Raw genomic sequence first — 13,449 nt, 5'->3', positions numbered from 1 at the left:
TTGCAAGATTTCAATTCAGGTGTCAGATGCTTGTGGTCATTCATAGAATCATAGAGTAGTTTGGGTTGGAAGGGACCTCAAAGATCATCTAGTTCCAACCCCCCTGCCATGGGCAGGAACACCTTCCCCTAGATCAAGTTGCTCAAAGCCCCATCCACCCTGGTCTTGAACACTTCCAGGGATGGGACAGCCACAGCTTCTCTGGGCAACCTGGTCCATTGTCTCACCACCCTCAGAGGGAAGAATTTCTTCCTTAGATCTAATCAAAATCTACTCTCTTTCATTTTAAAGCCATCGCCCCTTGTCCTATCATACATGCCCTTGTAAAAAGTCCCTCTCCAGCTTTCCTGTAGGCCCCCTTTAGGTACTGGAAGACTTCTACAAGATCTCCCCGGAGCCTTCTCTTCTCCAGGCTGCACAGCCCCAACTCTCTCAGCCTGTCTTCAGAGAAGAGGTGCTCCAGCCCTCGGATCATCTTCATGGCCCTCCTCTGGACTTGTTCCAGCAGCTCCATGTCCTTCTTGTGCTGGGGACTCCAGAGCTGAACACAGTATTCCAGGTGGGGTCTCACAAGAGCAGAGTAGAGGGGCAGAATCACCTCCCTCGACCTGCTGGCCACACTTCTTTGGATGCAGCCCAGGATACAGTTGGCTTTCTGGGCTGCACGCGCACATCGGTGCCTTGTGTTGAGCTTCTCATCCACCAGCACTCCTGTTTTCACCCATCAGACTGTTGAGTTGGGAGAGAAGGCTGGTTAGCAGATACTACAGAAATGCAAGTCTGTGAATGTCAGAAGTTTCAAGGTGGCCATTTGGTCACAAAGATGACTTCAGCTACCAGTTTGCCCACTGTAGCTGTTACTCTTAGTTACACTAAGGACCCGGTCTCTTTGGTTTGAGCAGGTCCTTCAATTTTGCTGCTGTCAGCCTGGCAGAGCTGAGTGGTCCACTCCACTTCGTTCTGCTGACATAAGATAAAACCTAAATCCAAGCCTGGGACAGGAATCTCCAGATCCCTTTTTTTCTAGCTGAAGACGTGAACTACCCGGCCAGCATTAACCTGCTTTCTATTTGTCCTCATGACTTCTATCCCTGACTGCAAGTAGCACAGCTTCAAGAGAAGGGTAGAGCCGAGCATTTCTGGACCCAGACTATCCTACAGCCTGGCAGTTAGGATGGTTTTTCTACAGTGTATGAGAAGGGGGTTAACCTCGCTGCTCAAGCTAGGTGGAGCCTAGAAGCCACTCTCCCACTTTGTAGTCAGATACTCTGATTTTGATATTAGGTAAAAGGTTGATCTGTGGAGTAGGTGGTGATCTACTTCTTGATCATTTTAGTCCAGTGGTAACAGCCAGGAATCCTCCATGACTTGTTGAAGTATAGATGTGCAAAGTCTGCAGGGTTCGTCAGTGGAGAGCAGAGCTGCAACCACAAAAGAGACAACCATTGCCTTACCCCTGGATGCATCCATACTTTTGCTTCTCAATTCCTTTTTAAAAAGAGTCTCAGGAAAGGTGCTGTAGATAGAACAGATCTTTTCACACCTATGACACAGTCACATAGGGGCAAAATGGTCTGCTGAGCTTATGCTAGATCATAGGATCACATGAAATTTTGCCTGTTTGTGAGACAGACATTTCATTTACCTGAGCAGAAAAATCCTCAAAGAAATGCTAGATTTCTTTGGTTAAGATCTGTAGATCATCTGTGGCTCATGTTCAGCCTGTTCACATTTCCTGTGCGGAAGATTCATGGATTTCTGTCCCCAGAAGTGAAGTTTTTCAGAGCAAGAAGAGCTTTCTTGGGGACTGGTCCTAAAGTGAAGACCTAAGATCTGTCTCATACCTTTCTTCTGCCTCTGCCAAACACAAGGAGAGTTTCTTTGTACTTCTTCGGCTACTAGTATCAGGCACAAAACAATGTCTACTTTAAGACAAAGCAAAACTGTCCCAAAATAGCACACTTCCGTGGAGAGAGAGGTCTCTTTTCTCCATGGAAAGAGTGAGTAGCTGAAAAAACCCATAGAATGGCCCTTGATGTAGAAATGGGAGACACCAAGTGAGTGCCAGGCTGAGAGTGCCCGTTCTCAGGAGCAATTTGTTGGCTTTGAGGTGAGACCAGTTTAGCTGATGTGGTTAAACGCACTGTGGGTGAATTCATGGGAGTGGTAGTGTGCAGGCGAGACTCATACACGAGGCAGGACAGAGGGTCTGCAGCCTCCCTAAGGGCGTCCCCATCTCCTGCTTTGCACTGGGAGAAAACGCCAGGAGCTCTGCCAGCCCTGCCGCTTCTGCGAGCAGAAGGAATTTGATCAGAATAGCCAAAAGTCTCTCCTGTGCAGCAAATACGCACAGAGAAATTAGCCACAGCACATGGAGGGCAAGGACAATGGCAAAAAGTGCATTGGGTTGATAGGGTAAAGCTGAAGCAAACTCAAAGCAGGCCACATAATTTGGGAAAAAAAAAAAAAAAAAAGAAAAAGAAACTTTCACAATATGAGCAGCTTTTCTGAAACTCTGAAAAACTTAATTTATGGCAGTATATTTGTTCTCCCAAAACCTTTTTCTTACACTTGCCTTTAGCTGCACAGGGAAGCTGGTGACTCACCAGGCTGTGATTCTGTGATTTGGAAGAGCAACTCTAATTTCCCTGCCCTTTCCCTTCTGCAGTTTGTGTGTACTGTGATTGCCATCCTCCTGCATTATTTCTACATGAGCACCTTTGCGTGGATGTTCGTGGAGCAGCTCCACATCTACCGGATGCTGACTGAAGTGAGGAACATCAACTTTGGGCATATGCGATTCTACTACGTCGTTGGCTGGGGCATTCCTGCCATCATAACAGGTACCCTCATCCATCCCAAAACAGCTTCATTTCCCTTCCCTGCCATCTTCACTAGCCAGATTCAGGAAAGTTACCCCATCCAAGACAGCTGTGGGTGCACTCAGCTACTGCTGTCACTTTAGTGTTTTTCTGAACGAGGGCAGTACCGAATGAAGTCTAGCAGAAGACAGCCTGAATTTGACAGATCTGTGCACCAAACATCTTATTGCCCCAATTGAAGTGATACTGAGGGTTTTACAATAATATAAACATAATTGCTCTCAGAATAAAGCAGAACTTGATAACATTGCTTGGGAATAACAGTATTTCTAACAACTTTGCCGGTGGCCTTCAGAAATTCTCCTTTCATGTGCTGGTACCTCAGGATAGGGACACATGGTCTCTCGAAGAGGTGGTTGTGCTAGCTTCAGAAGCAATGCTGCCCACAGGACATTAGCACCGCCCTTCACTGGATGTTCCTGTTGCCCACCCTCGACCAGCAGTAGATGCTCCCTGAAGGGGATTTCAGCAGTTCTGTTTTACTTGGCATGAAAACAAGCTGAGAATATGCAAGCAGCCTTTTACTTCATTTCAGATACAAAGGCAATAACTTGCAGTTGGGGAAAAGTAATGAAAACCTGGAGGCAGTAATCTTTTAAACTGTTCCAGGGTGATCCACAGGAGCACATCCATCTCCGCCCTCACCATGCCTATTTTTGCAATCAGACATTTCCAGTGCTACCCTAAGCACATGGCGCTGCGTTAATTCAGGCAGACAGCTCCTCGGGAAGTGCACTTCGCACAACAGTTGGAGTGGGGTTTTTTGGTTCAAATATTTCAGCATGTATCTGTTGCCATATGGGAAATCAGATCATAGACAGACAGTTAACTTTTATCCAATTACTTTTATTTTTACAGATAGCAACATGCTGTCAGCAACGGCAGAGATTTAGATGTCTCTCAGATCAAACAAATATCTATCACCCATGTACACTTGGAAAAGTACTGTGGAACAAGTTAGAATTTTTAAAATATATGGGTTTTATTTCTATATGACTTACTTAAGAAAGTGTAATACAGAAACATAATGTAGGTTAGCACAGGTTAGCTTTCATTCTGGAGAGCTGGTAAGTTTTTTTCCATATCACCTTGTGGATAAATAATTTCTGCTTCTATCAGTTTATCCAGAACACAGTGGAAAGTACAGCCCAGAAGGCTTTGCTGCTTTAGACATATCTCTGACATTTTAAATAGATATTGTCCTTGAACTTCTAAAACATTTCAGACCTGTGTAACTTCTATCACTACATAGAGGACTACTGCAATATATTTAGGAATGTTTAAGTGCTCTCAGATAGTTGGCAGCATCATTTCTGGTAGAAAAGAAGTATTATCGTTTAATAGCAGTAAGCAATTTGCATTTCAGAAGACACAATTCTTTACAAGAATTTTGTCAGAAGGATTTTCTGTTTCAAGTTTAGTGTCTCTCTTGAATTTTAAAATTAATTCAGACTTTCTCAACAGCAATATTGTGCAATCTAAATATTACAAGTACACCGTTTTTACATTTTTCTACTTCGGTATTGTTCTCTGTGATATGGAACTATTTTGCACTTTTAAAACTATGAGTTATGTTTCCAGGTTGTCTCCTGTAGTTTAAACTCTGAATCTACTCAATTTGCAGTTCATTTAAATGAAAAGTCGGATCCCTATTACTGAGCAAGTCAGAGGATTTTGTGAAACGAAGGATGAAGAAACCAAGCCTTTAGTTTGCCTTTCCAGGTTTAGAAATCATCTGAAGAGAAAATTATTTCATCATAAATAGCACAATGTGGGATTTCTTGCCCCGGATAACTTTGTTTCTGTACATATTTTAAATAACCTTATTTTTTAAATTTTCATATCTAAACAGTAAAAAGGTTCCAAATTCATAACATGCATCTTAAATGCAATTTCTTTTAAATTGCTTTATGAAAGAAGGATTGTGTATGTTTCTTAATAGTGGAAAAGTCTAGATATGGGAAGGGATTTCAGTCTTGGACATGCAAAGAACTTTTTTGTTTTATTTGAAATATAAATGTCTAGCCCATTTCATCTTTATTATAGCTATCCGGACAAAAAAAAACAACGCACACCACAAAAACCAAAAACACCTACAGTAGCAGTGGCTTTACTCTGTTTTGTTTGTTTATTTTTTCTATTTTCCATGCTCAAACTGACATTCATTTCAGGCTGGGACATAGCAGTCCTAAGGCATCTGTAATGAGACCAGGCTACTTGCAGAAGGGAACCTTGACAGTTAGGGGAGGGGGAAACTCAGCAAAATATTTACATAGGGAACACTCCAGCAGGGAAGAACCACATTAATCACAGCATAGAACAGCAAATTACCATGAATAAAAGTAGGATGGAAGTTGGGCGAAGGCTTACAGCCATCAAAAGAGTCTGGATCTGGAATATTCCTCCATGGGGAGCGACAGTGGAACGTTTTAAATTTGTTTTAAGCTTGCTTATTTTAAAATGTGGTTTGATCCATCTGGGAGAGGGATTTTTATGACTTCCTTGCCTCAAGAGCAAAGGGCTGGATTTGGCACCCAGCAAGACCCCTCCAGTTCTGCATGTCTTCGTGGCAACACGCTAACCAGTTGGCATATGCGTGCTGTAACTGCTTTGCCATGGAGACTGCAGTGCTCATGTTAAAACAGGTTCTTATATAGCCCTAAAACCAGTATCCCCCAGAAAATGGCACTTTCCGAATCTGCTATTTGCTGTGAATACTAAGTGAGGCGATGAGTCAGGAGAGAGGTGAGGCTGACCCGCAGTCACCTGAGTCACACACGGCTGCTGAGCCTGCAGGAGCTCAGAAGGTTCAAAAATGTGGCCCTCCAGCAACACCTCCACACAGTGTGCTCGTGACACACTCCCAGGATGTGTGCTGGTCCCCACAGGATGCTCAGCTCAGCTATAGGACCAGCCTTGGTTTCTGCCAATATCACCAAGCTATCTTGCAGCCCACATGCTTAGTCTGCTCAGGGTGACTGGGCTGCAGCATTTAATTGATGTGCCAAAATGATTCTCTATATTACTTTGCATTGGCTTAATTCTGCCTTTGGGTAAAGTGTTATTTCACTTATTGTTGACTCCAGTAAAATTTGAACCGCGTACCTGAAGACTGCAATTCACCTCATTTGTTTAATGGAGAACTTTAGGGTAGGATTTTGAAAGTGAAAAAATGTTGCTGTCTGCCAGTTACTCTCAGAGCCAGATGTTTGGTCAAAACGTAGTTTAAGTGCCACTAATGGGGAAATCACGTCCTGGGAAACAGACTGTGTCTGTAGAATTACATCTGTGTAAAATACTTTATGGTCTCTTAATCATTTATGGCTAATTCTTTCTGAATGGCAACTGCTGAAGGGGGTGGTGGAAGGGCCATGAGAGCAGGGAGGGAGACCAGTCCTATCTCATTCCACACTTCAGAGAAAACAGATCCAATATCCACTGCTTTGCCAAATAACCAGTTTAACTTTCATAGACCGTAGGCTTGTACCAGATGTGAATATTGGCTGTGGGCCAGCTTTAAGCAGTGAGAGTGAAATGCAGCTACCTCTCTCTTTTTCAGTGTCTTTTCATCAAAGCACATGGGCTTCAATTTAAAAATAGGCATTTGTTAACGCACATGAATTCTCCTTGCGGAGCACAGCACTGCCGTCAGCCTTGGCCACCTGCTTGAGTCAGGACATACGCTCAACGCAATAGGTGCCCCCGATGCCCAGACAACGTGCTGCAGCCATTTACCATATGTCATTGGCCATAGGCCTCGCAAAGATCAGTTTCTGTGTCTTGAAGAAGGAAGACCTCTGCCGTATTTTGCAGGTCAAAGGCAGCAATCCCTGTCCGTCGCCATATGGGCGAGGTGTAGGTCACCAAATCAGACGGCACTGTAAATCAGCAGGTGGAGAGTGGACTCAGAGACTCCCTTGGAATTGTCCAGGCTTTGAAAAATAAAACAATAGAAGGTGTGTTCTTAATTCAATTGCCTTGAGGGCATTAGCAAACTCCATTTCAAACAGCGCTGAAAGCAAGGTGAGGTACCTGGGATGGCAGCTCAAAATGAATCCCACCTGAGCTCAAGCGGTTAATTCCCATGAGTTCCCAGGTTCCTTTGTCTCTGGTGTTATTTTAGTGACAGAAGGCTCACAGCAGTTAAGAATGCACTTTTTTTGTAGTATAGACATCTCCTCAGGTATGATTCATGTCATTCTGCTGCGTAGGCTTATTGAAATTCCTCAACATGTCACTCACCCTCAAGGCTTCATCACACTGTGTGAATATGACTATAAAACTGTGCTGAAACAGAATTCATTTGGAACTTGCATTTATTGTCATTTTTATGCAGCTGAACTTTGTTCTGGTAGGCAAAAACTCATACTATCATTTGATATGGAGTGACTAGTGTACAAGTTTTGATTTACAAAAATTTCGTTTCAATATTTGCCTTGATTTTGACTTCCAGACTGTCCTATTGAACACGTTTTGCCATTATCATTTTGTTTGTCAGACAGTGATTTGAAAATGTGCCTGGTTGTACAGAAGATCTCAGCAGCCCCTTTCTGATGTACTTTCTCTCTGTTTTGTGACCCAGGGCTTGCTGTTGGGCTGGATCCACAAGGCTATGGGAACCCTGATTTCTGCTGGTTGTCTGTTCATGACACTCTTATCTGGAGTTTCGCTGGGCCCATTGTAATTGTTGTAGTTGTAAGTATGATGTAGTTGTCATCCTGAGGTGTCTCTTCCCTACTGCTACTTTTTCTTTTATGTTTTGTCACCAATAGTCATAATATGAAGCTGATATACTCGAGCTTGCTTCTTTTGCTTAAACAGGTAAGACATGAGCTAAGCTTCTGGAAATCAGAGGGCTGCTTGCCAATGTGAAGATTGCTTATGGAGCAATGGCTATATGGCCAGAAACCTATCTATTTTTTCCTGTTTGCTTTGTTCCATGTTTGAAGGATTGGTCAGTGGGCTTATAAAATAAATCAACAAAATGAGCCATAACAAGTCACTCCATCTGGAAGTCCTAAAGGAACATCAAAGAATTCAAATTTCAGGAATTTAAAAGAATTGACTGGTGTTTAATTTCTCCCTTAAAACATCCCTCAGTAACAGAGCACCAGAAGATACATATCTATGGTGTGACTGTATCTTGAATGCCAAGTCTGGTCACATCATCTCAAAAAGTATGAAGTAGACCTGGAAGCAGTGTAGGTTGGGGTCACAAGTCATCAGAAACATGGGACAGCCCTTGCTGGAGGTGCAACTAGGTGGACTAGGAGCCTGCAGCCTAGAGAAGAGAAAGCTGCAGAGAAGGGGATAGGAAGGAGCTTGTAACAGCATGGTGGCCTGGAGACTATAATCGTCCAGCCAACCATTCAGTGTCTTTTCCAACACAATTACTAGTAAGAAGTGGCAGATTCAGAACAAGCAGGATGAGCTACATTGTCGCTCCACAGGGAGTTAAGTTAGAAACTCACAGAAACAAGACAATGGTGATGGTAAAGCTCTGTTCAGTTACAGAAAGTAACTGGACAAATTCCCGGAATCTATATTCACAATGATCGATCAAGTACAAATGCACCACTACACCTAGTGCATCCCAGCTCTGGAAATCAGTGGAGGATGGAGGAGTTTTCACAGGAATTACCGCTATATGCTTACTCTGTTTCTATAGTCTGCTTTGACCCAGCTGAAACAAGATTCTGGGCTGAGTGGACTCCGGTCTGGACAAGGATAGCCATTCCTGAGTTTTTATGTTTCACTCAAGCCTTTTTGCATAGGGCTGACTTACTGAGTTTCATTGAGATTAAGTCCCAGGATGTTCTTGACTACGTTGGCTTGAAACGAGATGAATCTTGGAACTTTTGAGTCATGTAAATTGAAGAAGTATTCTTGGCACTACAAAGCGTTTTAGGATAAAAATTGCATTGTCATTGAAAACTGAGCCCTAACAACTTTATAGAAAGAATCCATGGTGTTATTTCAATTTCTCTTTCAGATAAACACTGTCATCTTTATACTGGCAGTGAAAGCATCGTGCAGACGACGGCAACGTTCATTTGAAAAAACTGGAGTCGTGTAAGTTTGAGTTCAAAAACCTGTAGAAAAGTTCTGGCCAGGAATAACAAAGGGACAAAATTGCCTGAAAGCGAGTGTTGGGGTGGGAAATAAGTAAGATAGTTGGTGGAGACAGTCAGCATTGCTAGAGGTGATTGGAGCTGCTTCACCAGCACCTGCTCCTGAGGTTCCCTTGGAGGCTCTGTAAAACCTCCACCATGGTGCTCTGCACCACCACCAAGTGTAAGCAGGAGAAGGGAGAGGAAAGGGAAAGGTTTATTCTCTGGATGGTATTGTTACAATCCTTTCAGATCTTTCATTGTACTCTCTACTACACTGTCACTTCACCTCCACCTGTAGCATTGCCTCCATAGATGTAATTCTGGGTCTCCCCATGCTCTCCTGTATCCCAGAAGGGTTTCCCCTTGCAAATGCCTGGGTGGCCAGCCATGTCATGGCAGAGACCCATTGAGGTCCCATACTGAGGACCAGCCTCCCCCATCCCGCTCCCCGTGGGAGGAGCAGAAAGCCTTACAAGCTGAAACCTGCTGCCTTCCCAAGCTGCTGTGGCAACCGGTTCCCATTAACGTTTGTTTTGCCCAAAGCTCAGAATTTACCTGTGAACCGAAACGTGATTAGCTAGTGGCAAGACAGCTCTCTTTTTTTGTCCAAAAAGGTAGCTGTATGAGATTTCAAAAGGCTGCTTCTAGCTATTTTTTCAGCCCTGGCTGTTGGGTAATTTTTTTAAGTTTCTTTTTTAAATCTCTGTAAAGAAATGGAGTGTAATTGCTACTTAATGGCAGCTATTTTACTCATAATACAAAACTTTTGCCACTAGAATTGTGACCATCTTTCAAAAGTGTCTGTGAAATAATGTTTTTAAGCAAACAAATATTCCCCTGAGTGCCCTCGATTCAAAACCTTGGCCTGTAATGTTGAGAAGGAATGTGAGAGTGAACTTGACAAAGAGAAGTGAGACGGACATGGCCATTTACTGCCCACATCTCTTCCTTAGAGTCAACAGGGCTGAACAGCATGGGCTTGGCGAACAGCCTGGTTTGTTTGAAGAAAACCTTGGAGATGAACTTGAAAAGAAAACACCTTTTTTTTTTACCTGAATACGCCAAGTCATTGAGTAGTGCAGTGAGAGAGTTGGGAATTGGGAGCTGGTGAACACTGACCTAATTTTCCCAAAGGGCCTTTTCAGTTGGTGAATCCTTGGGCACTTGGCATCGCCCAGGCAGGGAAATTGAGCTATTCCCTTGTATCCTGTTGTGCTGCAAATGCCTGTCTCTCTGTTTTACAGCTCTGTGCTGCGGACAGCATTCCTGCTCTTGCTGCTCGTCAGTGCCACATGGCTGCTGGGGCTGATGGCGGTGAACAGTGACGTCATGACGTTTCACTATCTCTTTGCCATTTTCAGCTGCATGCAGGTAAGTTGGATGGCGTCTTGTCCAAGGCTGACCTTGGTGGGCACACTGCTGCACCCAAACCTCCAAAAACCTGTTAAACGTGAGCTAACTTATGAAGAACAGAGGTGTCAAGTTCAATTTTTGCTCTCTTTTCTCAAAGAGAGAGTTCTTTTCACCAAAACCATAGGTTTGAGTAATTGCATCTCTCACCTTTAGTCATTCTAAAGATAAGTGCTCTACTATTGTAACCTATGACAGATAAATAACAGCAGGCAATTATGCCTCCATCTTTCTAGAGACAAAAATCTTCATTACTGTCTTTGGCATGCTCATTGTTAACAGTCATTCTGTTGCTACTGCAAACAAGAGACCATTTTGTTTCACCCAGAGTGGATGGCTTCAAGTTCAGGGCTTTCACAAATGAAGTTACTGTTTAAGGAAATGGTCCAAATAATGATTTTCAAATACAACTGATTGGTTTAGGGATTTACTGGGTTGCCTATTCTAGCAGGCACACTTGTTGATTAAAGATGCAGAATATAGTTATTTATAGGAGACCTGGTACAGAAGTAGTCATGAAGCTTCATATTGGTCACAACTTGAATGTGACCAAGGACAGCAGTAACTGTCGTGGCAAGTGCCTGCAGTATTAAAACAGCTACTGCTAGCCGGTCCCTCTTGTCAGCTGCAGCACAACAGCCACAAATTACAACAAAAGAGAAAAAGAAGTCTGATGGATCTCCTCTGGAGATGACTGTCCATGCCCTGGAAGCGCACCAGATAAGCCAGCCTGTAGCAAGATTATTTTGCCACTGCAAGTAGTGTGCTCTGAAATAAATACATCTACTTGGGCTGTAAAACCAGGCTTCCACAAATTAAGTTAAACATAAACCTGATGAGAGGGAGGAAAGTCATCAGCTGGCCTGCTCCAAACTTGCCCAGAGAGGCACAGTGGTATGTGGCGTTTCATGTCATTGCCTTCTTTGAACTTGTATTTTTAAAAAGACATTTATTTGAATTTTTTTAATGAATAATCCCAAAATGCTAATGCCAGCTAAGATTGCATTTGATTGAATGTTTAGAAAATGTGCTTGAATTTTAAAGTTTCTCTGAGTCAATTGCTTTGGCTGAAATCATGAAATGCAGGCATCTTGTGATGTTGGTACAGGTGCAACTTCATGAGTGACTGGCTTCTATATACTATATCTCCCACCAAAATTGAGAACAATTTGGCAGCTGCATGAATTCCCTCAGAGCAAATACATCCGAAGGCGCACATGCGTGTGCCCCCTGCCCCCAGCAAATGTGCCCCCAGAAAGTATGTTCCTGGCAGCCAACTGAGGATTTCAGCCCTGAGGATTTCAGCGATTTTCCCACCGGGAGTTATTGTTGAACCAATGAACGTATGGCACAAAAGTTGGGACCTCTCTGCCCCCAGTATCTCTCCATGTTTCACAAGGCTTTCTAAAGTTCTCTAAGCAGCAGTAGTGGTCCTCCCTTTTGCCGTATATTTTCCCAGGCACGTTTGAACATGGAATAAGTCAATGAAGATCAATCAATGCCATTCAAAGACAGAAAATAGTTATTGCTATTGAAATCATGGACTATGCACTAGAAATCAGGGATTATTTCAAAAAGGTTGTTCTCTAATATCTGTTTGTATTTGCAGTTTGGTGGTAATGAATCGTTTAGATTTATTCTTCCTCTCTCTAAAATGATCCAGGGGCTGTTCATTTTCTTCTTCCACTGCATATTTAACAAAGAAGTCAGGAAGCACTTGAAGAACACTTTAACTGGAAAGAAACCTCTTCCAGATGATTCCACTGCAACAAGAGCTACATTATTAACTGTAAGGAAAAAACACTGGGAAAAAACATCCTCTTGCTAGTAGAAGTTGCCTAAATACACTTACAGGTGGCTTGTCCATAGTTAAGTGAATTGTCTGATTGATTTAGTTGACTTGTACAAAGATTACTGATGACCTCTCTCAAAAGTTTTGATTACTGTTTTAATTAAAACTTTGGAGAGGAAATAATTTTTTTCATCAACATCAAAACCCGCTTGGTTCCGTCAAGACTTTTAATGCACTTGTGGGTAACATGGGTTTTTGGTAAGATAATTCACTATTGCTTTGTGTCTTTTTTTTTCCTTCAGCGATCTCTGAACTGTAACAACACATATATAGAAGAGCCAAATATGTATCGCACAACTCTTGGGGAATCCACTGTCTCCCTAGAAAGCACCGTCAGGTCAGCCAAGAGCCACAATAGCTACCTTGCTTATATTCTCAGGTAATCAGGTGGCAGGTGCATGGCTTTCAGGTGCTTGCCTTTGCCTTTTCATTGCTCTTGTGGAAAACAGAAATGTTTTGGTTCAAATGCTACTTGGTTTATGTCTTAACACTTCTGGTTTATGTGACTCATTTTCTTCCATGCGTTTTCTTTTGCATGCGCCTTTGGTGGGGAGTTCCAACAGTGCAGTGGGTAACACAGCTATTAGGTTAACTATATGGGCCATGCTGCTTGCCTGTTAAAATTCAGTCATGTCTCAAGGAGTGGGATTTAGCATATTAACTTCAGGCTTTTTCAGACTGTGATTCATGTGGCCAAAGGCAGACAGCTACATTAGGATAACCCATTCTTGATGTAGAAGTGACCACATTGACAATCAAGCACAGGCTGGCTAGTGTCCACTGCAGCTGTCTGCGTTTGACCAGAAGAATCTCATCATCATGTCTGCCTTGTTGTTAAGAACAATGAAGTGACTGAGAAAGCTGTCCCCTCTTTTTATTCTCTAAGGGATGAGGCTGCTCATAAGCTCAGTGGATCCTCAGGTCAAGCAAGGGCTGGTCAGACTGAAGCAGATTCCTCCATTTTTCATAGGAATCCATCAAAATCCAATGGTAAGAATTATTTCTAAATGCTTTGACCCAGTTGTGCACCTTTTCCTTTTCAGCACTTTTTTCAAAGGCTTCTGTAATAGGAAGAATAGTTCATCTGACTTGGTGTGTCTGATTCTCATTATGCTCTTGGCATAGTGAACTATGCAATGGTTGCTTTACTAGGGAATCCTGGAATGGAAATATCATGTATCTGCTGCTGTTT

General features: G+C 42.9%; 1 protein-coding gene across 1 annotated transcript in view; it reads left to right on the top strand.

Annotated features, from left to right (window-relative positions):
• The window catches only part of CELSR1 (cadherin EGF LAG seven-pass G-type receptor 1), a 176,307-nt gene that overhangs the window by 158,465 nt on the left and 4,393 nt on the right, over positions 1-13,449 (top strand). The window contains exons 25-31 of the mRNA XM_086609920.1: positions 2,669-2,843; positions 7,465-7,577; positions 8,875-8,954; positions 10,240-10,366; positions 12,069-12,194; positions 12,500-12,636; positions 13,144-13,247. Coding sequence (XP_086466046.1) covers positions 2,669-2,843; positions 7,465-7,577; positions 8,875-8,954; positions 10,240-10,366; positions 12,069-12,194; positions 12,500-12,636; positions 13,144-13,247 — 862 coding nt within the window. The remainder of the gene's footprint in view (positions 1-2,668; positions 2,844-7,464; positions 7,578-8,874; positions 8,955-10,239; positions 10,367-12,068; positions 12,195-12,499; positions 12,637-13,143; positions 13,248-13,449) is intronic.

This window comes from Tauraco erythrolophus, chromosome 4 (genome assembly GCF_009769465.1).
Source record: "Tauraco erythrolophus isolate bTauEry1 chromosome 4, bTauEry1.pri, whole genome shotgun sequence".
Classification (NCBI taxonomy): domain Eukaryota; kingdom Metazoa; phylum Chordata; class Aves; order Musophagiformes; family Musophagidae; genus Tauraco; species Tauraco erythrolophus.
Note: the sequence above shows the minus strand (reverse complement) of the source record. Positions and strands in the feature narration are given on the sequence as shown.